Below are 27,129 nucleotides of genomic sequence, written 5' to 3'. Positions count from 1 at the left end.
GTCAGTACTGAGGGAGTGCCGCACTGTCAGAGGGTCAGTGCTGAGGGAACACCGCACTGTCAGAGTGTCAGTACTGAGGGAGTGCCGCACTGTCAAAGGATCAGTACAGAGGGAGTGCCGCACTGTCAGAGGGTCAGTACTGAGGGAGTGCCACACTGTCAGAGGGTCAGTACTGAGGGAGTGCCGCACTGTCAGAGAATCAGTACTGAGGGAGTGCCGCACTGTCAGAGGGTCAGTACAGAGGGAATGCCGCACTGTCAGAGGGTCAGTACAGAGGGAGTGCCGCACTGTCAGAGGGTCAGTACTGAGGGAGCGCCGCACTGTCTGAGAGTCAGTACTGAGGGAGTGCCGCACTGTCTGAGAGTCAGTACTGAGGGAGTGCCGCACTGTCAGAGGGTCAGTACAGAGGGAGTGCCGCACTGTCAAAGGGTCAGTACTGAGTGAGCTCCGCACTGTCGGAGGGTCAGTACTGAGGGAACGCCGCACTGTCAGAGGGTCAGTACAGAGGGAGTGCCGCACTGTCAAAGGATCAGTACTGAGGGAGTGCCGCACTGTCAGAGGGTCAGTACTGAGGGAGTGCCGCACTGTCAGAGGGTCAGTACTGAGGGAGTGCCGCACTGTCAGAGGGTCAGTACTGAGGGAGCTCCGCACTGTCAGAGAGTCAGTACTGAGGGAGTGCTGCACTGTCAGAGGGTCAGTACTGAGGGGGTGCCGCACTGTCAGAGTGTCAGTACTGAGGGAGCTCCGCACTGTCAGAGGGTCAGTACTGAGGGTGTGCTGCACTGTCGGAGGGTCAGTACTGAGGGAGTGCTGCACTGTCAGAGGGTCAGTACTGAGGGAGTGCTGCACTGTCGGAGGGTCAGTACTGAGGGAGTGCTGCACTGTCAGTGGGTCAGTACAGAGGGAGTGCTGCACTGTCAGAGGGTCAGTACTGCACTGCCAGAGGGTCAGTACTGAGGGTGTGCTGCACTGTCGGAGGGTCAGTACTGAGGGAGTGCTGCACTGTCAGAGGGTCAGTACTGAGGGAGTGCTGCACTGTCGGAGGGTCAGTACTGAGGGAGTGCTGCACTGTCGGAGGGTCAGTACAGAGGGAGTGCTGCACTGTCAGAGGGTCAGTACTGCACTGCCAGAGGGTCAGTACTGAGGGAGCTCTGCACTGTCGGAGGGTCAGTACTGAGGGAGTGCTGCACTGTCGGTGGGTCAGCACTGAGGGAGTGCCGCACTGTCGGAGGGTCAGTGTTGAGGGAGTGCCGCACTGTCAGAGGGTCAGTACTGAGGGAGTGCCGCACTGTCAGAGGGTCAGTACTGAGGGAGTGCCGCCCTGTCGGAGGGTCAGTGTTGAGGGCGTGCCGCACTGTCGGAGGGTCAGTACTGTGGGAGTACCGCACTGTCAGAGGGTCAGTACTGAGGGAGTGCCGCACTGTCAGTTGGTCAGTACTGAGGGAGTGCCACACTGTCGGAGGGTCAGTACTGAGGGAGCGCCCCACAGAGGGGTGGGGGTGGGTTGAGTAAGTGTAGGAGCTACCCACCGTGCTTTGTGTGTGGGGTGGGTGGAGGGGAGCGTGGGGGAGGGGGGGGGTTTAGTAAGTGCAGGAGCTACCCACCATGCTTTTTCAGCCTCTCGATACTCTCCTGCCAATCGTGGAGCTCGTATTCGGAAGACAGGAGGAAGAGGTAGCTCTGCGGGTGGAGGAACAGAAACACGGTCAATGCAAACTCCCCAATAAGAAGGTAACTGATTAACTAAATGGAGAGAAATGTTGGGTTGCAGCCGTGCAGAGGGATCTGGGGGTCCTGGTACATGAATCACCGAAAACCAGCATGCAGGGAAGCGAATGGAATGTTGGCATTTATAGCGGAAGGAATTGAGTATAAAGGTAGAGAAGTGTTGCTGTAACTGTACACGGCCTCGGTGAGACCGTGCCTGGTGTATTGCGCACAGTTTTGGTCCCCTTATTTGAGGAAAGATGCAGTGGCATTGGGGGCAGTTCAGAGGAGGTTCACCCGATTGATTCCAGAGATTAGGACTTTGTCTTATGAAGTGAGATTGAACAGTTTCGGCCTTTCGGCCTCCACAGCTCCAGGGTCCCGGGTTCGATTCCCGGCTCGGGTCACTGTCTGCGCGGAGTCTGCACGTTCTCCCCCGTGTCTGCGTGGGTTTCCTCCGGGTGCTCCGGTTTCCTCCCACAAGTCCCGAAAGACGTGCTGTTTGGTAATTTGGACATTCTGAATTCTCCCTCTATGTACCCGAAGAGTAAATTCATTGCAGTGTTAACGTAAGCCTGTAAATGTAAAGATTATTGTTGTTACTCTCTGGAGTTTAGAAGTACGAGGAGAGATCTAATTGACGTGTACAAGATGATAAACGGTCTGGATAAAGTAGACGTGGAGTGGATGTTTCCTTTTGTGGAACATTCTAGAATGAGTGGTCAAAGTTTCAGGATAAGGGGGATCAAATTTAAAACTGATTTGTGGAGAAACTACTTCTCCCGAAGGGTTGTGAAGCTCTGGAATTCGCTCCCCCAGGTGCATGCTGGGACAGTGAGCCAATGTCAGGAGGAGTTAGACAGATTTTTCATTGGGAATGGGTTGAAGGGTTATGGAGAACGGGCAGGACGGTGGGGTTGAGGCCAGGATGAGATCAGCCATGATCCGACTGATGGGCTGAATTGCCGACTGTTGCTGACGTTTTCATGTTCTTCGGGGGTTGAGCTTGGGTCTATAGTGGAGCCTGGGCCCAGAATGATAGACTCTGAGCTAGCTTTGAGGTTTGGTCTCGAGTGGAGCCTGGGCCTAGCGTACTGTTGAGGCTGGTTCTGTGGTGGAGCCTGGGCCTTCTGTGACAAATCCTGGTTCTAGTTTTGAGGCTGGGTCTATGGAGGAGCCTGGGCCTAGTGTGTCATAATGCCTAGGCCTGGAGCACTGTTGAGGCTGGGTCTGTAGTGGAGTCTGGGCCTGGTGTGGGATAAAGCCTGGGTCTGGAGTACTGTTGAGGCTGGGTCTGTAGTGGAGTCTGGGCCTGGTGTGGGATAAAGCCTGGGTCTGGAGTACTGTTGAGGCTGGGTCTGTAGTGGAGTCTGGGCCTGGTGTGGGATAAAGCCTGGGTCTGGAGTACTGTTGAGGCTGGGTCTGTAGTGGAGTCTGGGCCTGGTGTGGGATAAAGCCTGGGTCTGGAGTACTGTTGAGGCTGGTCGAGTGCAACCTGGGCCTGGTGTGTAATAAATCCTGAGCCTAGATTACTGAGGAGCCTGTGCCCGGTGTGACAAGGTTTAGGCCTAGAGTACAGTTGAGGCTGGCCTATAGTGAATTCTGGGCCTGATTTGTGATAAAGCCTACGCCTAAGCAATTCTTGAGGCTTGGCCTTTTGTAGACATGTGCCTAGGCCTGGTGTACAATGGAGACGGAGTCTGATCTCCAAATTCCTTGGGATGTGAAGACCTACATGAGACTCAAATACATAAACCTGCGTGGTTAATGGATGCTCATTTGCCAAATTTCTATTGATTCGGGAATGGACCCAACAAATGAAAACATAACCCTTCCCATTCCCAAAAAGAGGGGGATTGGAAACTGAGAACACAGCCTGACATTAGTTATCGGGAAAGTGCTGGAACCTATTATTCAGGAAGGTTCTACCCCAAGTCTGACAAAGATATTAGAGTATGTGAGGACATAACTAGCAGGGAAGATAAAGGGAAAATTGTAGATGTAGTATATACAGTCTTAGGGAAGGCATTCGATGAGGTGCCACAGAAAAGGTTAACTGGCCAGATAAGGATGGGGCTGGTTGTGGGAAAGAGGGTTAATGGAGATAAGAGGATAAATGGGACATTTATAAGTTAACAACCAGTGAATGGCCAGAAGGATCAGTGCTCAGGACTCAGCGAGTAACAATCAGCATCAATGACTTAGATTTGAGGGCAGAGAGCAATATAGTTGGGTTAGTTGATGATATAGAGCTAGGTGGGAATGTGAGCTGTGAGGAGGATACAAAGCTGGGTGGGAGTGTAAGCTGTGAGGAGGATACAAAGCTGGGTGGGAGTGTAAGCTGTGAGGAGGATACAATGCTGGGTGGGAGTGTAAGCTGTGAGGATACAAAGCTGGGTGGGAGTGTAAGCTGTGAGGAGGATACAAAGCTGGGTGGGACTGTGAGCTGTGAGGGGGATACAAAGCTGGGTGGGAGTGTAAGCTGTGAGGAGGATACAAAGCTGGGTGGGAGTGTAAGCTGTGAGGAGGATACAAAGCAGGGTGGGAGTGTAAGCTGTGAGGAGGATACAAAGCTGGGTGGGAGTGTAAGCTGTAAGGAGGATACAATGCTGGGTAGGAGTGTAAGCTGTGAGGAGGATACAAAGCTGGGTGGGACTGTGAGCTGTGAGGGGGATACAAAGCTGGGTGGGAGTGTAAGCTTTGAGGATACAAAGCTGGGTGGGAGTGTAAGCTGTGAGGGGGATACAAAGCTGGGTGGGAGTGTAAGCTGTGAGGAGGATACAAAGCTGGGTGGGAATGTAAGCTGTGAGGGGGATACAAAGCTGGGTGGGAGTGTAAGCTGTGAGGAGGATGCAAAGCTGGGTGGGAGTGTAAGCTGTGAGGAGGATACAAAGCTGGGTGGGAGTGTAAGCTGTGAGGATACAAAGCTGGGTGGGAGTGTAAGCTGTGAGGAGGATACAAAGCTGGGTGGGAGTGTAAGCTGTGAGGAGGATACAAAGCTGGGTGGGAGTGTAAGCTGTGAGGAGGATGCAAAGCTGGGTGGGAGTGTAAGCTGTGAGGATACAAAGCTGGGTGGGAATGTAAGCTGTGAGGAGGATACAAAGCTGGTGGGAGTGTAAGCTGTGAGGGGGATACAAAGCTGGGTGGGAGTGTAAGCTGTGAGGGGGATACAAAGCTGGGTGGGAGTGTAAGCTGTGAGGATACAAAGCTGGGTGGGAATGTAAGCTGTGAGGAGGATACAAAGCTGGGTGGGAGTGTAAGCTGTGAGGATACAAAGCTGAGTGGGAGTGTAAGCTGTGAGGGGGATACAAAGCTGGGTGGGAGTGTAAGCTGTGAGGAGGATACAAAGCTGGATGGGAGTGTAAGCTGTGAGGATACAAAGCTGGGTGGGAGTGTAAGCTGTGAGGATACAAAGCTGGGTGGGAATGTAAGCTGTGAGGAGGATACAAAGCTGGGTGGGAGTGTAAGCTGTGAGGATACAAAGCTGGGTGAGAGTGTAAGCTGTGAGGAGGATACAAAGCTGGATGGGAGTGTAAGCTGTGAGGAGGACACAAAGCTGGGTGGGAATGTAAGCTGTGAGGGGGATACAAAGCTGGGTGGGAGTGTAAGCTGTGAGGTGGACACAAAGCTCGGTGGGAGTGTAAGCTGTGAGGATACAAAGCTGGGTGGGAGTGTAAGCTGTGAGGATACAAAGCTGGGTGGGAGTGTAAGCTGTGAGGAGGATACAAAGCTGGGTGGGAGTGTAAGCTGTGAGGAGGATACAAAGCTGGGTGGGAGTGTAAGCTGTGAAGAGGATACAAAGCTGGGTGGGAATGTAAGCTGTGAGGATACAAAGCTTGGGTGGGAGTGTAAGCTGTGAGGGGGATACAAAGCTGGATGGGAGTGTAAGCTGTGAGGGGGATACAAAGCTGGGTGGGAGTGTAAGCTGTGAGGGGGATACAAAGCTGGATGGGAGTGTAAGCTGTGAGGGGGATACAAAGCTGGGTGGGGAGTGTAAGCTGTGAGGAGGATACAAAGCTTGGTGGGAATGTAAGCTGTGAGGAGGATACAAAGCTGGGTGGGAGTGTAAGCTGTGAGGATACAAAGCTGGGTGGGAGTGTAAGCTGTGAGGAGGATACAAAGCTGGGTGGGAGTGTAAGCTGTGAGGAGGATACAAAGCTGGGTGGGAGTGTAAGCTGTGAGGATACAAAGCTGGGTGGGAGTGTAAGCTGTGAAGGGGATACAATGCTGGGTGGGAGTGTAAGCTGTGAGGGGGATACAAAGCTGGATGGGAGTGTAAGCTGTGAGGGGGATACAAAGCTGGGTGGGGAGTGTAAGCTGTGAGGAGGATACAAAGCTTGGTGGGAATGTAAGCTGTGAGGAGGATACAAAGCTGGGTGGGAGTGTAAGCTGTGAGGAGGATACAAAGCTGGGTGGGAGTGTAAGCTGTGAGGATACAAAGCTGGGTGGGAGTGTAAGCTGTGAGGAGGATACAAAGCTGGGTGGGAGTGTAAGCTGTGAGGAGGATACAAAGCTGGGTGGGAGTGTAAGCTGTGAGGATACAAAGCTGGGTGGGAGTGTAAGCTGTGAGGGGGATACAAAGCTGGGTGGGAGTGTAAGCTGTGAAGAGGATACAAAGCTGGGTGGGAGTGTAAGCTGTGAGGATACAAAGCTGGGTGGGAATGTAAGCTGTGAGGATACAAAGCTTGGGTGGGAGTGTAAGCTGTGAGGGGGATACAAAGCTGGGTGGGGAGTGTAAGCTGTGAGGAGGATACAAAGCTTGGTGGGAATGTAAGCTGTGAGGAGGATACAAAGCTGGGTGGGAGTGTAAGCTGTGAGGATACAAAGCTGGGTGGGAGTGTAAGCTGTGAGGAGGATACAAAGCTGGGTGGGAGTGTAAGCTGTGAGGATACAAAGCTGGGTGGGAGTGTAAGCTGTGAGGGGGATACAAAGCTGGGTGGAATGTAAGCTGTGAGGAGGATACAAAGCTGGGTGGGAGTGTAAACTGTGAGGAGGATACAAAGCTGAGTGGGAGTGTAAGCTGTGAGGGGGATACAAAGCTGGGTGGGAGTGTAAGCTGTGAGGAGGATACAAAGCTGGGTGGGAATGTAAGCTGTGAGGAGGATACAAAGCTGGGTGGGAGTGTAAGCTGTGAGGATACAAAGCTGAGTGGGAGTGTAAGCTGTGAGGGGGATACAAAGCTGGGTGGGAGTGTAAGCTGTGAGGATACAAAGCTGGGTGGGAATGTAAGCTGTGAGGAGGATACAAAGCTGGGTGGGAGTGTAAGCTGTGAGGATACAAAGCTGGGTGAGAGTGTAAGCTGTGAGGAGGATACAAAGCTGGATGGGAGTGTAAGCTGTGAGGAGGACACAAAGCTGGGTGGGAATGTAAGCTGTGAGGGGGATACAAAGCTGGGTGGGAGTGTAAGCTGTGAGGTGGACACAAAGCTCGGTGGGAGTGTAAGCTGTGAGGATACAAAGCTGGGTGGGAGTGTAAGCTGTGAGGATACAAAGCTGGGTGGGAGTGTAAGCTGTGAGGGGGATACAAAGCTGGGTGGGAGTGTAAGCTGTGAGGTGGACACAAAGCTCGGTGGGAGTGTAAGCTGTGAGGATACAAAGCTGGGTGGGAGTGTAAGCTGTGAGGATACAAAGCTGGGTGGGAGTGTAAGCTGTGAGGATACAAAGCTGGGTGGGAGTGTAAGCTGTGAGGAGGATACAAAGCTGGGTGGGAATGTAAGCTGTGAAGAGGATACAAAGCTGGGTGGGAGTGTAAGCTGTGAGGAGGATACAAAGCTGGGTGGGAGTGTAAGCTGTGAGGATACAAAGCTGGGTGGGAGTGTAAGCTGTGAGGGGGATACAAAGCTGGGTGGGAGTGTAAGCTGTGAAGAGGATACAAAGCTGGGTGGGAGTGTAAGCTGTGAGGATACAAAGCTGGGTGGGAATGTAAGCTGTGAGGATACAAAGCTTGGGTGGGAGTGTAAGCTGTGAGGGGGATACAAAGCTGGGTGGGGAGTGTAAGCTGTGAGGAGGATACAAAGCTTGGTGGGAATGTAAGCTGTGAGGAGGATACAAAGCTGGGTGGGAGTGTAAGCTGTGAGGATACAAAGCTGGGTGGGAGTGTAAGCTGTGAGGAGGATACAAAGCTGGGTGGGAGTGTAAGCTGTGAGGAGGATACAAAGCTGGGTGGGAGTGTAAGCTGTGAGGATACAAAGCTGGGTGGGAGTGTAAGCTGTGAGGGGGATACAAAGCTGGGTGGGAATGTAAGCTGTGAGGAGGATACAAAGCTGGGTGGGAATGTAAACTGTGAGGAGGATACAAAGCTGAGTGGGAGTGTAAGCTGTGAGGGGGATACAAAGCTGGGTGGGAGTGTAAGCTGTGAGGAGGATACAAAGCTGGGTGGGAGTGTAAGCTGTGAGGGGGATACAAAGCTGGGTGGGAGTGTAAGCTGTGAGGAGGATACAAAGCTGGGTGGGAGTGTAAGCTGTGAGGATACAAACCTGGCTGGGAGTGTAAGCTGTGTGGGGGACACAAAGCTGGGTGGGAATATAAGCTGTGAGGAGGATACACACCTGGCTGGGAGTGCAAGCTGTGAGGATACAAAGCTGGGTGGGAGTGTAAGCTGTGAGGATACAAAGCTGGGTGGGAGTGTAAGCTGTGAGGAGGATACAAAGCTGGGTGGGAGTTTAAGCTGTGAGGATACAAAGCTGGGTGGGAGTGTAAGCTGTGAGGAGGATACAAAGCTGGGTGGGAATGTAAGCTGTGAGGAGGATACAAAGCTGGGTGGGAGTGTAAGCTGTGAGGAGGATACAAAGCTGGGTGGGAATGTAAGCTGTGAGGAGGATACAAAGCTGGGTGGGGAGTGTAAGCTGTGAGGATACAAAGCTGGGTGGGAGTGTAAGCTGTGAGGAGGATACAAAGCTGGGTGGGAGTGTAAGCTGTGAGGAGGATACAAAGCTGGGTGGGGAGTGTAAGCTGTGAGGATACAAAGCTGGGTGGGAGTGTAAGCTGTGAGGAGGATACAAAGCTGGGTGAGAGTGTAAACTGTGATGAGGATACAAAGCTGGGTGGGAGTGTAAGCTGTGAGGAGGATACAAAGCTGGGTGGGAGTGTAAGCTGTGAGGGGGATACAAAGCCGGGTGGGAATGTAAGCTGTGAGGAGGATACAAAGCTGGGTGGGAGTGTAAGCTGTGAGGAGGACACAAAGCTGGGTGGGAGTGTAAGCTGTGAGGGGGATACAAAGCTGGGTGGGAGTGTAAGCTGTGAGGATACAAAGCTGGGTGGGAGTGTAAGCTGTGAGGAGGATACAAAGCTGGGTGGGAGTGTAAGCTGTGAGGGGGATACAAAGCCGGGTGGGAATGTAAGCTGTGAGGAGGATACAAAGCTGGGTGGGAGTGTAAGCTGTGAGGAGGACACAAAGCTGGGTGGGAGTGTAAGCTGTGAGGGGGATACAAAGCTGGGTGGGAGTGTAAGCTGTGAGGGGGATACAAAGCTGGGGGGGAGTGTAAGCTGTGAGGGGGATACAAAGCTGGGGGGGAGTGTAAGCTGTGAGGGGGATACAAAGCTGGGTGAGAGTGTAAGCTGTGAGGGGGATACAAAGCTGGGTGGGAGTGTAAGCTGTGAGGAGGATACAAAGCTGGGTGGGAATGTAAGCTGTGAGGAGGATACAAAGCTGGGTGGGAATGTAAGCTGTGAGGAGGATACAAAGCTGGGTGGGAATGTAAGCTGTGAGGAGGATACAAAGCTGGGTGGGAGTGTAAGCTGTGAGGGGGACCTGAAGAGGCTGCAAAGACATGTAATGAGGTTAACTGAATGGGAAATCAGATTGCAGCTGCAGAATCGAGTCGCAAAATAAATAATGATTCGCTTTGCTGGGCAGAGCAAAGCAGCAGAATATTTTCCAAAATCCGTGAAGCATTTTGTTTTCCGTATTTGAACAAGGGCATTGGAGGTGGGCAGTGGAGGTCCACCGGATTGGTCCCTGGAATGAAGCCTGGGCTTCGATTAGCTCCATATTGTCTGGGGTTTAGGAGAATGAGAGGAGATGGGATTGAAACGTTCGCGATTCAGAAGGGCGTCGAGGGGGTAGAGCCAGAAAGTTTGTTTACCCCAGCTGGACAATCTGGAACTTGGCGTGGGGATGGTGGGTTCAAGGCATGGGTTAAGATACATTCCAATTTATTGTCTCGTCTATGTTAAGTATCCAATAATTGACACTGATATGTAAAGAGTCTGCAGGTGGCCTTTGGGGCATGTGATGTGATGATAGAATTTTTGTACAGAGCTGTGTTCAAGGAAAATAAACATGTTTGTGAGAAAGAGCAGAACTTTGGACTCTTTACACAACAGCAGCTAAACGTATGACAAATAGTAGCAGAGGACGGTTGCTGTGCAAATGTGAAGGATTGAAATATACAACATTTCCTGATCAAACCAAGGAGTGAGTGAGAAAAAAAAGTAGATTTTTGGCTGAACCTCGGATAAAGATTGCCGGATATGACTACCCCCTTATTTTATGAAAGGGAATCGTACGACCAACGGAGAAGTGCAGTAGTTATGTGGACTAAGGTAACTGCTTTGGGAAAGAGGCATCAAGGTTTGGCATTGGCTCTTTCTCTACCATATGGCAGTAACATCCGAAACAAAGTGCTTTCTGAGCTGGAATTGGAAGAGTTAGACTCAGAAGAAGGTCTGGAGACTTTATTACGTTATATGGATAAGACTTATCAAAAGGATGACTTGTTAAGTGCGTATGAAGCCTGGTCAGATTTTGATAGATTCTGGAAAAAGAGGATTTCTTCACGGAAGACGATATAATGGAATTTGGCAGACTATAAAAAAGGTTGCAGAAACACAACCTGGAATTTCCACAGTTCGTGTTGGCATTTAAATTACTGGGCTGTGCTAGAGTGAGCAACATGGATAGGCTCCTGGTTTTGACAGGAGTTGAATGAAAAATGAAATGAAAGTCGCTTATTGTCACAAGTAGACTTCAATGAAGTTACTGTGAAAAGCCCCTAGTCGCCACATTCCGGCGCCTGTTCGGGGAGGCTGGTACGGGAATTGAACCGCGCTGCTGGCCTGCCTTGGTCTGCTTTCAAAGCCAGCGATTTAGCCCTGTGCTAAACAGCCCCTAGTTCAGTTTGCGGATAAGGATGCCTTATTCGATCAGATGACAGAGGCCTTCAAAAAGTTTCTGGGGAAACATTCGATTCCTGTGGCTCTGATGACCCAAATGGGTCAGTCAGCAATAAAGCAGAATATGGAAGATCCACTACTAACAGGATGGCGAAATCGTACAGCTACGAACAGGTTCCAAGACTATAGAAGGAGATCGGGACCCGGAAATTATGAGGGCAGACACCCATTTAGAACCTACAATAGGAGGAGGGACATGGAGAATGGAAATCAGAAGATGAACCCCAGAAATGCACGGGGCATGATAAATCGATGTTTTCAGTGTGACTCTCAATACCATTATGCTTTCAACTGTCCAACAAGTTATAAGAGAGTGTTTGAAGCTACACATGACACGGAAGAGTCGGAAGAGGAAAATTACAGTGACCAGAAAGAAGGCATTGTCCGATTAACAAGTAGTTTTACGCCAGTAATGAGGGTGTTGGTTGCAGAATCCTTCAACTGTTCTGTTTTGGACAGTGGCTGCACATCGACTGTGTGTGGAATTGACTGGTTAAAATGTTACCTGGATTCTTTGAATGCTGAAAATCGTAACAAGGTTAAGGAATTTGAAAGTTCCACAAGTTTCAGGTTTGGGGATGATAATACTCTGAAGTCGCTGAAAAGAGTGGTGATCCCTTGCAATATTGCCGGAGTGAATCATTTCATTAGCACGGATGTTGTATCAAGTGAGATACCTTTGCTTCTGAGCAGACCATCGATGAAGAAAGCACACATGAAACTGGATATGGAACAGGATAAGGCAACAGTTTTTGGAAAGACTGTGGACTTACAATTTACACAGTCGGGACACTATTGTATTCCATTACTGAAAAATAATATTTCAAGTAGAGTGGTTAAAGATGTGTTAATGGCAGCTGGAAATGGGACTTTAGCTGATAAAAAGCTTGTGGTATTAAAACTGCACAGGCAATTTGCACATCCGTCTCCTCGGAGGCTGAAAAATTTATTAAAGGATGCAGGGGTAAGGGATGAAGACTATACTAAACTAATAGAACAGGTTAGTGATCGCTGTGAAGTTTGTAGGAAGTACAGAAGGTCACCATCACGACCGATAGTAACCCTACCGTTGGCCAGGGATTTTAATGACATTGTGGCCATGGACCTTAAGATCTGGGATAAAGCTAACAATATATTTAATTTGCATTTTGTAGATTTAGCAACCAGATTTAGTCAATCAATTATTGTACAAAGTAAAGAAAAGAGAGTAATTCTGGATCAAATCGTGGAAAAATGGAAAGGGACAGGAATGGGCCCACTGGCAAAATTCCTTACGGACAATGGGGGAGAATTTGCTAATGATGAGTTTAGGGATTTGTGTGAAAACGTGAATATCACAGTTCTGAATACGGCTGCAGAAAGCCCATTTAGTAATGGTATGTGTGAAAGAAACCATGCTGTAATAGATGACATGCTCCGGAAAATTTTGGCAGACAGACCAAACTGCAAGTTAAATTCAGTTTTAGCATGGGCGGTACATGCAAAGAATTCATTGCAGATGGTTGGGGGCTATAGTCCTTATCAATTAGTGTTTGGTAGAAAGCCTAAAATTCCGTCCATTTTGGATGACTAGCCTCCAGCTTGGGAGGGGACTACAATTAGCTCTGGTTTTGCTGAACATTTAAATGCATTACATAGCAGTAGAGAAGCTTTTTTGTAAGAGTCTCTGAAAGAGCTTTAAGACATAACGTACGGCCATCAGATGCCGTTTTTCAGCAAGGAGGCATGGTATACTATAAGAGAGACAATTTTAATGAATGGAAAGGCCAAGGAAAGATCATAGGCATAGATGGGAAAACAATTATTTTGCAACATGGCAATCCAACTGTTAGGGTCCATTCATCAAGGATAATGGGTATTTCAAATTTAGACAGAGGAGACAGACATGACGAGGAACCAGGGTCATCTGGTACGCATGTGTTAAAGAACTATGAGGACCAGTTAACTGGTTATAGACAGGGTTTCTGTAGAGGAACACAATACTTCTGATGAATTAGAACAGGCCATTTTTTCCAAAAGGACAACTGCCAAAAGTTTGTACAAAAGTACCATACTTGTCCGAAGGGTCTAGTCAATGGAAGGATGCAACTGTTATTGGTAGAGCAGGGAAGGCCCCTGGAAAGTATAAACACTGGTTGAAAGTATAGCATTCAGGGGAGGGTGTTAAGACAATGGATTGGGAACATGACGTTCAAAAATGGAGGGCACAGAAACGCAGTGCCAGTTCAGATAGTACATCGGATAGTGAACAGGTTCGCAGGAAAAGGTCGAGAACTTCTGAAAGGACATCCCACAGCAGAAGGGAAAGATCAAGCAGTAGCAGTACAGAACGAGATACCAGGCGGGAGAGGGGACATAGTTTATCAAGGTCTCGGAACATGAGTAAGACTGAAAATACTAATAGGAGTAGAAGCCCACATGCACGTGAGATTTTGGTGACTTCCAATAAATTAGATGAAAAAGTTATCAAAGATGCCAAACAGCAAGAACTGCATAGTTGGAGTGAATTTGGGGTCTACACGGAAGTACCGGATAGGGGACAAAGAGCTCTATCCCACAGATGGATTTGCACGGAAAAGGTTCTTCCGGATGGAACTTATAAGGCAAAGGCCAGGCTTGTGGCAAGGGGATTTGACGAAAACTTAGAAGCTCAGGATTTAAGGGTAGATTCACCTACAGCAGGAAAGGTTATTTTAAGATCTTCTTGGTTCTATTAGCCACAAAGGCATGGGAATGCAAATCTATAGATATAAAAGCTGCCTTTTTGCAGGGGCATCAGCTCCAGAGAGACATTTTTCTCCGTCCTAAAGAAGCAGCTAACACAGAAGGGGTATTCTGGAAGTTGAACAAATGTGTACATGGATTAAATGATGCATCTAGAGTCTGGTATTTTTCAGTCAGATCAGTTTTGCTAAAAGTAGGCAGTTGCCAGTTGAAAGCAGATCCTGCAATGTTTTACTGGCACGTGAAAGGAAATCATTCTGGCATCTTTATGATGCACGTCGATGATTTTCTTGTGGGGTGGGACTAGTGATTTCAAAGCTATTGTAATCTCTGGTTTGAGGAAAGAATTCAGAGTTGGAAGTAAGGCTTCCGGTGCATTTAAATATATTGGACTGGAAATCGGACAGACTAAGTTAGGGGCAACTTTACGTCAGCAATCTTATTTGGAAAGCATCAGCCCAATAGCAATTAGTCGTGGCCGGGTTTCACAAAAAGACGCAGTGGTTTTCAAAGATGGAAAAAGAGCAACTGCGAAGTTTAATTGGGCAACTGAACTGGTTAGGTAGACAGACTAGACTGGACGTGAGTTTTGATGTCTTAGAGTTGAGTACAAAAATGAATGATCCCAAAGTGGAAGACATAATAAGAGCAAATAAAGCATTGGCCAAACTAAAAATGCAGGAGTATGTTTTGAAGTTCCCGGTTTTAGGTGACCTTAAGCACTTGAAACTCAGTTCATAGTGACGCGTCCTACGCAAATGTATGTGATGGGGTTTCAAGCGCAGGAGGTTTTATAATTTTCCTCTTGGGGAACAATGGTAAATGTTGCCCGCTTGTGTGGGGAACAAAGAAAATAAGGAGAGTGGTCAAAAGCACTTTGGCCACCGAACCATTAAGCCTTGTAGAGGCGGTGGATATGGCCTTTAATATATCTCAGATATTGACAGGAATTTTGGGATTAGGGGATTTGGGTAACATACCCATTGAGTGTCACATTGACAATAAATCCGTGTGGGAAAAAGTGCACTCTACAGAAAGTGTGAATGAGAAAAGGTTAAGGATAGACATCGCAAGTCTGAAGCAGATGTTGGACAGAGGGGAAATAGCAAAAATTAAATAAGAACATAAGAACTAGGAGCAGGAGTAGGCCATCTGGCCCCTCGAGCCTGCTCCGCCATTCAATGAGATCATGGCTGATCTTTTGTGGACTCAGCTCCACTTTCCGGCCTGAACACCATATCCCCGAATCCCTTTATTCTTCAAAAAACTATCTATTTTTATCTTAAAAACATTGAATGAAGGAGCCTCTACTGCTTCACTGGGCAAGGAATTCCATAGATTCACAACCCTTTGGCTGAAGAAGTTCCTCCTAAACTCAGTCCTAAATCTACTTCCCCTTATTTTGATGCTATGCCCCTTAGTTCTGCTTTCACCCGCCAGTGGAAACAACCTGCCCGCATCTATCCTATCTATTCCCTTCATAATCTTATATGTTTCTATAAGATCCCCCCCTCATCCTTCCAAATTCCAACGAGTACAGTCCCAGTCTGCTCAACCTCTCCTCGTAATCCAACCCCTTCAGCACTGGGATTAACCTAGTGAATCTCCTCTGCACACCCTCCAGTGCCAGTACGTCCTTTCTCAGGTAAGGAGACCAAAACTGAACACAATACTCCAGGTGTGGCCTCACTAACACCTTATACAATTGCAGCATAACCTCCCTAGTCTTAAACTCCATCCCTCTAGCAATGAAGAACAAAATTCCATTTGCCTTCTTAATCACCTGTTGCACCTGTAAACCAACTTTTTGCGACTCATGCACTAGGACACCCAGGTCCCTCTGCACAGCAGCATGTTTTAATATTTTGTCATTTAAATAATAATCCCTTTTGCTGTTATTCCTACCAAAATGGATAACCTCACATTTGTCAACAATTGTATTCCATCTGCCAGACCCTAGCTCATTCACTTAACCTATCCATATTCCTCTGCAGACTTCCAGTATCCTCTGCACTTTTTGCTTTACCACTTATCTTAGTGTCGTCTGCAAACTTGGACACATTGCCCTTGGTCCCCAACTCCAAATCATCTATGTAAATTGTGAACAATTGTGGGCCCAACACTGATCCCTGAGGGACACCACTAGCTACCGATTGCCAACCAGAAAAACACCCATTAATCCCCACTCTTTGCTTTCTATTAATTAACCAATCCTCTATCCATGCTACTACTTTCCCCTTAATGCCAGGCATCTTTATCTTATGCAGTAGCATTTTGTGTGGCACCGTGTCAAAGGCTTTCTGGAAATCCAGATATACCACATCCATTGGCTCCCCGTTATCTACCGCACTGGTAATGTCCTCAAAAAATTCCACTAAATAAGTTAGGCACGACCTGCCCTTTATGAACCCATGCTGCGTCTGTCCAATGGGACAATTTCCATCCAGATGCCTCGCTATTTCTTCCTTGATGATAGATTCCAGCATCTTCATTACTACCGAAGTTAAGCTGACTGGCCTATAATTATCCGCTTTCTGCCTACCTCCTCTTTTAAACAGTGGTGTCATGTTTGCTAATTTCCAATCCGCCGGGACCACCCCAGAGTCTAGTGAATTTTGGGAAATTATCACTAGTGCATTTGCAATTTCCCTAGCCATCTCTTTTAGCACTCTAGGATGCATTCCATCAGGTCCAGGAGACTTGTCTACCTTTAGCCCCATTAGCTTGCCCATCACTACATCCTTGGTGATAACAATCCTCTCAAGGTCCTCACCTGTCATAGCCTCATTTCCATCAGTCACTGGCATGTTATTTGTGTCTTCCACTGTGAAGACCGACCCAAAAAACCTGTTCAGTTCCTCAGCCATTTCCTCATCTCCCATTATTAAATCTCCCTTCTCATCCTCTAAAGGACCAATATTAACCTTAGCCACTCTTTTTTGTTTTATATGAATGGGTCGACAGTAGCTATCAATTGTCCAATTGTTTTACGAAAAGAGGGGCTAGTTCACAGAAACTTTTGGATATTGTTAATGAAGGGTGACTGTTTCTGTGACTTTGTTTATTTTTCCTTCCAAAACTGAAAAAAGGGGGGGGGGGTAATTGTGTGTGTTTCTTGTAATTTTGTAATTTTTTTCTCTCCAAGGAAGGGGAGACTGTTAAGGAATGGGTTTAGAGACATTACAATTAAATGTTGCGTTTATGTTAAGTATCCAATAATTGACACTGATATATAAAGAGGCTTCAGGCAGCCTTTGGGGCATGTGATATGATGATAGAGATTCTGTACAGAGTTGTGTTGAAGGAAAATAAAGGTGTTTGTGAGAAGGAGCAGAACTTTTGACTCTTTATACAACAGCAGATAAACGGGTAACGGGGGGTGTGAGGTTACAAACTCCCAGAGTAATGAGTTGGACGGTTAGGACCGAGATGTGGAGGCCCTCTTGGCTCGGAGGGTCGTGAATGATTCCACCTCACAAATCCGGAGAAGTTGCAGACGCAACGCCGTTGAGTACGTTCGAGGCCGGGATAAAGAGCTCTGCAGCCTCTCAGGAATCGAATCGAGGGATAGGGCGGAAGGGGAGCGGACTAAGAGAGAGGGAGGCCTCGAGGCGTAAGGCGGGATGCTATCGAACGGGGATGAGTGAAGGGGAAGCGAGGTTAATGTGTGGGTGGGCATGAGGCAGGGGGTGACGCACTTGATGTCCAAACATCTAACTACAAAGGCAATCTGAGCACTTTAGTGTCCCCTGTTTGGTTCTGGAGGTATTTTTATCTGAACAACCACAGCCTGAGGCCTAGATGGAAGGCCTGCATAGCGGTGACCAAGCAGCAGGCTGATTCTGAAACCGCAATTTAAACAAATCTCACAGCTCCAATACACTGAGGTTAAGATTAAAAAAACATACCAACAAACAGGACCGGGTGTCACAGTGTGTTAGATACACTGACCTTTCCCCCTCTGGGACTGGGTGTCACAGTGTGTTAGATACACTGTCCTTTCCCCCTCTGGGACAGTGTCACAGTGTGTTAGATACACTGTCCTTTCCCCCTCTGGGACCGGGTGTCACAGTGTGTTAGATACACTGTCCTTTCCCCCTCTGGGACCGGGTGTCACAGTGTGTTAGACACACTGTCCTTTCCTCCTCTGGGACAGTGTCACAGTGTGTTAGATACACTGTCCTTTCCCCCTCTGGGACCGGGTGTCACAGTGTTAGATACACTGTCCTTTCCCCCTCTGGGACCGGGTGTCACAGTGTGTTAGATACACTGTCCTTTCTCCCTCTGGGGCCGGGTGTCACAGTGTGTTAGATACACTGTCCTTTCCCCCTCTGGGACAGTGTCACAGTGTGTTAGATACACTGTCCTTTCCCCCTCTGGGACAGTGTCACAGTGTGTTAGATACACTGTCCTTTCCCCCTCTGGGAGAGTGTCACAGTGTGTTAGATACACTGTCCTTTCCCCCTCTGGGACCGGGTGTCACAGTGTGTTAGATACACTGTCCTTTCCCCCTCTGGGACAGTGTCACAGTGTGTTAGATACACTGTCCTTTCCCCCTCTGGGATCGGGTGTCACAGTGTGTTAGATACACTGTCCTTTCCCCCTCTGGGACCGGGTGTCACAGTGTGTTAGATACACTGTCCTTTCCCCCTCTGGGACAGTGTCACAGTGTGTTAGATACACTGTCCTTTCCCCCTCTGGGACAGTGTCACAGTGTGTTAGATACACTGTCCTTTCCCCCTCTGGGACAGTGTCAGTGTGTGTTAGAGACACTGTCCTTTCCCCCTCTGGGACTGGGTGTCACAGTGTGTTAGATACACTGTCCTTTCCCCCTCTGGGACAGTGTCACAGTATGTTAGATACACTGTCCTTTCCCCCTCTGGGACAGTGTCACAGTGTGTTAGATACACTGTCCTTTCCCCCTCTGGGACAGTATCACAGTGTGTTAGATACACTGTCCTTTCCCCCTCTGGGACAGTGTCACAGTGTGTTAGATACACTGTCCTTTCCCCCTCTGGGACAGTGTCACAGTGTGTTAGATACACTGTCCTTTCCCCCTGTGGGACAGTGTCACAGTATGTTAGATACTGTCGGTCTGAATACCTTTCCGTTTCTGTCCTGCAGTCCCAGGGGTATTGCCGGTGAGTTTATGAGGAGCCAGGACTCGATGTCAAAGAGTTTCTTCTTCAGACGATCCAATCTTTTATTGTGTTTCTGAAGAGAGACAGGAGAGGTGTCACCATTCAATCCTCCAATCAGACAACACACAGCATCCTCTCCTATCGCTCATCCTCAACCCCACACCTTCACTCCCTCACTCCCCCTCATCTCCACCTGCTCCCTCCCTCTCTCTGACTTCCCTCCTCTCTCTGTCCCTCACTCCCTCTCGCCATCCCTCTCCCTTCCATCCTCTCTCCCTGACTCCCTCTCTCCCTCCCTCTCTCTGTGACTGTCCCTCCCGCTCTCCGTGACACTGTCCCTCCCGCTCTCCCTCCCCATTCTCTCTGACACTGTTCCTCACTCTCTCTCCCTCCCTTTCACTCTCTCTGCCACTGTCCTTCACACTCTATCCCTCGCTTCCTATCTGATTCCCTCCCTCCCTCTCTCACCCTGACTCTGCCCCTCACTCTGTCTCCCTCCCTCACTCTCTCCCTCCTCTCTCTCTCTGTCCCTCAATCTCACCCTCTCTCTCTCTCTCCGACACTCCCTCACTCTCTCTGTCCCTCTCTCTCTCTCTGTACCTCATTCTCTCTCCCTCCTCTCTCTCTCTGTCCCTCACTCTCTCCCTCTCTGTCCCTCATTCCCTCCCTCTCTCTGTCCCTCATTCCCTCCCTCTCTCTGTCCCTCCCTCTCTCTCTGTCCCTCACTCTCTCCCTCACTCTCTCCCTCTCTCTCTCTCTCTCTGTCCCTCTCTCTCTGTCCCTCATTCCCTCCCTCACTGTCCCTCCCTCACTGTCCCTCCCTCTCTCTCTCTCCCTCCCTCTGACACTCCCTCACCCTCTCTCTCCCTCCCTCCCTCTCTGTCCCTTACTCCCTCCCTCCCTCTGTTCCTCACTTCCTCCCTCCCTCTCTCTATGTCCCTCACTCTCTCCCTCTCTCTGTCCCTCCCTCTCTCCCTCCCTCTCTGTCCCTCACTCTCTCCCTCCCTCTCTCTGTCCCTCCCTCTCTCCCTCCCTCTCTCTGTCCCTCACTCTCTCCCTCCCTCTCTCTGTCCCTCACTCTCTCCCTCCCTCTCTGTCTGTCCCTCACTCTCTCTCTTCTCTCCCTCTCCCTCCTTCTCTCTCTCTGTCCCTCTACCTCCCACTCTCTCTCTGACTCTGTCCCTCTCTCTCTGTCCCTCAGTCTCTCCCTGCCCCTCTCTCCCCCTCTCTCTCTGACTCTGTCCCTCACCCTCTCTCTGTCCCTCACTCTCTCCCTCCCTCGCTCTCTGTCCCTCACTCCCTCTCGCCATCCCTCTCCCTTCCATCCTCTCTCCCTGACTCCCTCTCTCCCTCCCTCTCTCTGTGACACTGTCCCTCCCGCTCTCCCTCCCCATTCTCTCTGACGCTGTTCCTCACTCTCTCTCCCTCCCTCACTCTCTCCCTCCTCTCTCTCTCTGTCCCTCAATCTCACCCTCTCTCTCTCTCTCCGACACTCCCTCACTCTCTCTCTGTCCCTCAGTCTCTCCCTGCCCCTCTCTCCCCCTCTCTCTCTGACTCTGTCCCTCACCCTCTCTCTCTGTCCCTCACTCTCTCCCTCCCTCGCTCTCTGTCCCTCACCCTCTCGCCATCCCTCTCCCTTCCATCCTCTCTCCCTGACTCCCTCTCTCCCTCCCTCTCTCTGTGACACTGTCCCTCCCGCTCTCCCTCCCCATTCTCTCTGACGCTGTTCCTCACTCTCTCTCCCTCCCTCACTCTCTGTCCCTCACTCTCTCCCTCCTCTCTCTCTCTGTCCCTCAACCTCACCCTCTCTCTCTCTCTCTCCGACACTCCCTCTCTCTCTCTCTGTACCTCATTCTATCTCCCTCCTCTCTCTCTGTCCCTCACTCTCTCCCTCTGTCCCTCACTCTCTCCCTCTCTCCCTCTGTCCCTCACTCTCTCCCTCTGTCCCTCACTCTCTCCCTCTGTCCCTCACTCTCTCCCTCTGTCCCTCACTCTCTCCCTCTGTCCCTCACTCTCTCCCTCTGTCCCTCACTCTCTCCCTCTGTCCCTCACTCTCTCCCTCTGTCCCTCACTCTCTCCCTCTGTCCCTCACTCTCTCCCTCTGTCCCTCACTCTCTCCCTCTGTCCCTCACTCTGCCCCTCTGTCCCTCACTCTGCCCCTCTGTCCCTCACTCTGCCCCTCTGTCCCTCATTCTGCCCCTCTGTCCCTCATTCTGCCCCTCTGTCCCTCATTCTGCCCCTCTGTCCCTCATTCTGCCCCTCTGTCCCTCATTCTGCCCCTCTGTCCCTCATTCTGCCCCTCTGTCCCTCATTCTGCCCCTCTGTCCCTCATTCTGCCCCTCTGCCCCTCTGCCCCTCTGCCCCTCTGCCCCTCTCTCCCTCCCTCCCTCTCTCTCTGACTCTGTCCCTCACTCTCTCCCTCTCTCTCTCTCTGTCCCTCAGTCTCTCCCTGCCCCTCTCTCCCCCTCTCTCTCTGACTCTGTCCCTCACACTCTCTCTCTGTCCCTCACTCTCTCCCTCCCTCGCTCTCTATCCCTCACTCTCTCCCTCCCTCTCTCTGTCCCTCACGCTCTCCCTCCCTCTCTCAATGTCCCTCACTCTCCCTACCTCTCTCCCTGCCCCTCCCCCCTCTCTCTCTCCCTCCCTCTCTCTGTCCCTCACTCTCTCCCTCCCTCTCTCTGTCCCTCACGCTCTCCCTCCCTCTCTCTGTCCCTCACTCTCTCCCTCCCTCGCTCTCTGTCCCTCCCTCTCTCCCTCCCCCTCTCACTACCCCTCACTTTCTCCCTCTCTCTGACTCTGTCCCTCACGCTCTCTCTCTCTGTTCCTCACTCTCTCCCTCCCTCTCTCTCTACCCCTCACTTTCTCCCTCTCTCTCCCTCTGTCCCTCACGCTCTCTCTCTCTCTCTGTTCCTCACTCTCTGTCCCTCCCCGTCTCCCTTTTGCCATTGCTCTGATTCTGAATCCCTCTCTCACTTCCTCTCCCCTAACTTCCTCCCTCCCTCCCTCTCACACCCTCCCCCACTCTCTCTCCTTCTCGCTTCACCTCCTTTCCCTCGCTGTCTCTTTCTCCCTCCCTCCCCTCTCCCACCACCTCCCTCGTTCACCCACCTTCTCCAGGTAGATCTCAATCTTGGTCTCCATCAGCCTCCCCTTCGCCCCCTCCACATCCGACTGGGCGACCATCTGGAGACTTCCCGGGGCCATCAGGTTTATATCGCTCTGACTTTGGAAGCTCAACTCTTCCAGGGCGATGTACCACTCGCACTTGCACTGCGGCTGCCTCCTGGAGGAGTAACGGAAAGGGAGCTTCAATCCCTCGTGCGGTGAGGGTGGCGCGCGTCCGTCCCTCAAGGCTGCACTCTCTCGCTCTCCCTCGAACTCTCCTCGAATTGAGGCAAGTCGGACGTGGAGACCCTGCGCGCGCGGGGCCCCAGAATCAGGCCATTTGGGCCTTGAAACCCCCTTCGATAAGATCCGGCCCGATCTGATTATAACCTCAACTCCACTCTCCTCGCTCTCTCTCACTCTCTCTCCCCTTCCCTCCATCACCCTCAACGGTCAAGAATCTGTCTCACTCGACCCCGAATACATAAAACGAACCGCGACGCTCTCCCCGGGGTGGGGGGGGGGGGGGGGGGGGGGGGGGGGGGGGGGGGGGGGGGGGGGGGGGAAGGATTCCACAGACCGAAGAGGGAATCCCTCCTCGCCTCCGACTCCAATGGGAGGACCCCCCCTCATTCTGAAACTGTGTCCCCTTTCAAATCCAGTCCTGCTGCCTGTTCTGATCGACCATTCTGGACGCATACAAGCTCATTCCCGAGGCACACAGACAAAAATTCCGGAATTTGGAGAGTCAGCCGGGATAGACTGATTCAGAATGCGAGAGGGTTAAACAGAACAATTTTAATCGGTGGGAATGAGCATTGGGAGTTGCGACTATCTATGAGGCTCTGAGGGAGGTCATTCTCTTCGAGGAGTTTAAGAATTCCTTACCCTCGATAATAAGAATCCATGTTGAAGACCAGAGGGTGAAACCTGCTGGACAAGCAGCAGTTATGGCTGACGATTACGAGCTGATCCATAAATTCAAACCCATGTTCCATCACTCCCGTAATTTTGAGAAGGATAGGAAGTGGGAGAGAGAGAGGACGGCAGGAAGCCGAGGCAGGGAATGGATAGTTGGGAAGGTTCCGGGATCGCCGCCTCAGACCAGCAAGGAAGGTGCTGGGGGTGGAGGTGAGACTGGGAGGCCGAGGTGTTACCCTTGTAATAAGTTGGGACATGTCCATTCCGTAAGTTGGAAGTTGCAGGGGAAACCCATGGGAGTTGTGGGGGTTCGGAAGGAGGATTCCAAGAAAGGAGCAAAGATGCAGAATGCAGACGGTAGCGTTAACCGGACTTAGGAGACCCAGGGTGAACACTGCAGAGGGAGCAGGGGTAGAGAATGAGGTGGATGAAAGATATACCGATTTCGTGTCGAGGGGGAAAGTCACCTCATTCTTCTCGACAGAGGGAGCCAAACCTGTCACGAATTTAAGGGAAACCGGAGCTACTCAAACCCTGGTGCTGGAGAAGGATTTGGTCTTTCCTCCAGAGAGTTCAGGGAAAGCTGAGGTATTTGTGAATGGGATAGGTGCAAGCTGTATCCCAGTTCCATTGAATAAAGTGCAGTTGGAGTGTGATTTAGTGTCAGGTCTGGTAGTTTTTGGAGCGGTTAAGGAATTCCCAGTGGAAGGAATAGATTCAATTCTGGGGAACGATTCAATGAGAGTGAATGTTGTGGCTTCACTCATGGTGACAGAGAGTCCGAAGGAAGTATTACAGTAAGCCCCTGAAATGCAGACTGAAGGGCATGAGGGAGCTAGTAAAATTCATTGGGCAGTAGAGGACAGAGAGGCAGAGATGTTGACGGCTGTTGAACATATTTCAAGCGACCATGGTAGTGAACCAGGTCCCGAGCATTTTCAGATCGACAGTGACTGTAAGGCTGAGAAATTAGACAAGAGCCTTGACATTGACTTTGGTTCTGATTATGAGATGCTGGTAAATAGTTATTGCAAGAATGTTGGCGAGGAGGAGTCACACGAATGTTTTGGCTTTGATCCCTCTGTACCGCAGCAACACCCAGATCCCTCTGTACCGCAGCAACACCCAGATCCCTCTGTACCGCAGCAACACCCAGATCCCTCTGTACCACAGCAACACCCAGATCCCTCTGTACCGCAGCAACACCCAGATCCCTCTGTACCACAGCAACACCCAGATCCCTCTGTACCACAGCAACACCCAGATCCCTCTGTACCGCAGCAACACCCAGATCCCTCTGTACCACAGCAACACCCAGATCCCTCTGTACCACAGCAACACCCAGATCCCTCTGTACCGCAGCAACACCCAGATCCCTCTGTACCGCAGCAACGCCCAGATCCCTCTGTACCACAGCAATACCCAGATCCCTCTGTACCACAGCAACACCCAGATCCCTCTGTACCGCAGCAACACCCAGATCCCTCTGTACCACAGCAACACCCAGATCCCTCTGTACCACAGCAACACCCAGATCCCTCTGTACCGCAGCAACACCCAGATCCCTCTGTACCACAGCAACACCCAGATCCCTCTGTACCGCAGCAACACCCAGATCCCTCTGTACCACAGCAACACCCAGATCCCTCTGTACCACAGCAACACCCAGATCCCTCTGTACCGCAGCAACACCCAGATCCCTCTGTACCACAGCAACACCCAGATCCCTCTGTACCACAGCAACACCCAGATCCCTCTGTACCGCAGCAACACCCAGATCCCTCTGTACCGCAGCAACGCCCAGATCCCTCTGTACCACAGCAATACCCAGATCCCCCTGTACCACAGCAACGCCCAGATCCCTCTGTACCACAGCAATACCCAGATCCCTCTGTACCACAGCAACACCCAGATCCCTCTGTACCGCAGCAACACCCAGATCCCTCTGTACCACAGCAACACCCAGATCCCTCTGTACCACAGCAACACCCAGATCCCTCTGTACCGCAGCAGCACCCAGATCCCTCTGTACCACATCAACACCCAGATCCCTCTGTACCGCAGCAACATCCAGATCCCTCTGTATCGCAGCAACACCCAGATCCCTCTGTACCACAGCGACACCCAGATCCCTCTGTACCACAGCGACACCCAGATCCCTCTGTACCACAGCAACACCCAGATCCCTCTGTACCACAGCGACACCCAGATCACTCTGTACCACAGCGACACCCAGATCACTCTGTACCACAGCGACACCCAGATCCCTCTGTACCACAGGGACACCCAGATCCCTCTGTACCGCAGTGACACCCAGATCCCTCTGTACCGCAGCAACACCCAGATCCCTCTGTATCACAGCAACACCCAGATCCCTCTGTATCACAGCAACACCCAGATCCCTCTGTACCGCAGCGACACCCAGATCCCTCTGTACCACAGCGACACCCAGATCCCTCTGTACCGCAGTAACACCCAGATCCCTCTGTACCACAGCAACGCCCAGATCCCTCTGTACCACAGCAACGCCCAGATCCCTCTGTACCACAGCAACATCCAGATCCCTCTGTACCACAGCAACATCCAGATCCCTCTGTACCGCAGCAACACCCAGATCCCTCTGTACCGCAGCAACACCCAGATCCCTCTGTACCACAGCAACACCCAGATCCCTCTGTACCACAGTGACACCCAGATCCCTCTGTACCGCAGTGACACCCAGATCCCTCTGTACCGCAGTGACACCCAGATCCCTCTGTACCGCAGCAACACCCAGATCCCTCTGTACCACAGCAACACCCAGATCCCTCTGTACCACAGCAACACCCAGATCCCTCTGTACCACAGCAACACCCAGATCCCTCTGTACCACAGCAACACCCAGATCCCTCTGTACCGCAGTGACACCCAGATCCCTCTGTACCGCAGCAACACCCAGATCCCTCTGTACCACAGCAACACCCAGATCCCTCTGTACCACAGCAACACCCAGATCCCTCTGTACCACAGCAACACCCAGATCCCTCTGTACCACAGCAACACCCAGATCCCTCTGTACCACAGCAACACCCAGATCCCTCTGTACCACAGCAACACCCAGATCCCTCTATACCGTTGAGTGCTCCAATCGTTCTCCATTTTATTAATATTCTGCTTATTTATTCTTCCTGCCAAAGTGGGCGATCTGACAGTTCCGCCCCTTTCCCTCTGAACGATCAGCCACCTGGCTCCAAGCTCAGGCATGCTGGGTAATTTGACCACTCGTTTCTGTCGACACTTCGACCGTGGCTTTTTGAACTGGAGGCTGAATTGTGTAAACATTGGCAGAGAAAGTGCCAGAGACTCGCCATCGCTCCCACGGGACGTTCTGGCAGTGGTGGGGGGGGGGGGGGGGGATCTCCCTCCCTCTTCTCTCGCTCTGTGTCTCACTCACTCTTCTGTCTCTCTTTCACTTTAACTCGCTCTCCTCTGTATCTCTTTGTCCCTGTCTCTCTCTTTCTCGTTCTCTGTCTGTCTCTCTCTCACTCTAATTAACTTTCTCTCTGTCCCTCTCTCTGTCTCTCTCTCTCTCTACCTCTCTCTCTTGCTCTGCCACAGTGCTCCGAGTGAGGCAGTTCCAGTACAGTGTCACAGTGGTTAGCACTGCTGCCTCAAAGCTCCAGGAAGCTGGGTTTGATTTTGGCCTCAGGTGACTGTGTGATTGTGTGTGTGTGTGTGTGTGTGTGTGTGGAGTTTCAACATTCTCCCCGTGTCTGTGGCTCTCCATCTCTGTAACACTCTCTGTCTGTAACTCTCTCTCTCTCTCTCTGTAACTCTCTCTCTCTCTCTGTAACTCTCTCTCTACAAAGAACAAAGAAATGTACAGCACAGGAACAGGCCCTTCGGCCCTCCAAGCCCGTGCCGACCATGCTGCCCGACTAAACTACAATCTTCCACACTTCCTGGGTCCGTATCCCTCTATTCCCATCCTATTCATGTATTTGTCAAGATGCCCCTTAAATGTCACTATCGTCCCTGCTTCCACCACCTCCTCCGGCAGCGAGTTCCAGGCACCCACTACCCTCTGTGTAAAAAACTTGCCTCGTACATCTACTCTAAACCTTGCCCCTCTCACCTTAAACCTATGCCCCCTAGTAATTGACCCCTCTACCCTGGGGAAAAGCCTCTGACTATCCACTCTGTCTATGCCCCTCATAATTTTGTAGACCTCTATCAGGTCGCCCCTCAACCTCCGTCGTTCCAGTGAGAACAAACCGAGTTTATTCAACCGCTCCTCATAGCTAATGCCCTCCATACCAAGCAACATTCTGGTAAATCTCTTCTGCACCCTCTCTAATGCCTCCACATCCTTCTGGTAG

The 27,129-nt window shown here is 50.8% G+C and overlaps 1 protein-coding gene across 2 annotated transcripts in view; it reads right to left on the bottom strand.

Annotated features, from left to right (window-relative positions):
- LOC140396031 (active breakpoint cluster region-related protein-like) overlaps positions 1–27,129 on the bottom strand; it is a 247,430-nt gene that overhangs the window by 64,706 nt on the left and 155,595 nt on the right. For both annotated transcript variants that reach the window (XM_072484097.1, XM_072484096.1), the window contains exons 10-12: positions 21,854–22,028; positions 18,708–18,818; positions 1,605–1,680 (exon numbers count right to left, since the gene is read on the bottom strand). In XM_072484097.1, coding sequence (XP_072340198.1) covers positions 1,605–1,680; positions 18,708–18,818; positions 21,854–22,028 — 362 coding nt within the window. The remainder of the gene's footprint in view (positions 1–1,604; positions 1,681–18,707; positions 18,819–21,853; positions 22,029–27,129) is intronic.

Source organism: Scyliorhinus torazame, chromosome 19 (assembly GCF_047496885.1).
Source record: "Scyliorhinus torazame isolate Kashiwa2021f chromosome 19, sScyTor2.1, whole genome shotgun sequence".
Classification (NCBI taxonomy): Eukaryota; Metazoa; Chordata; class Chondrichthyes; order Carcharhiniformes; family Scyliorhinidae; genus Scyliorhinus; species Scyliorhinus torazame.
This window is presented reverse-complemented; position numbering and strand designations above follow the sequence as displayed.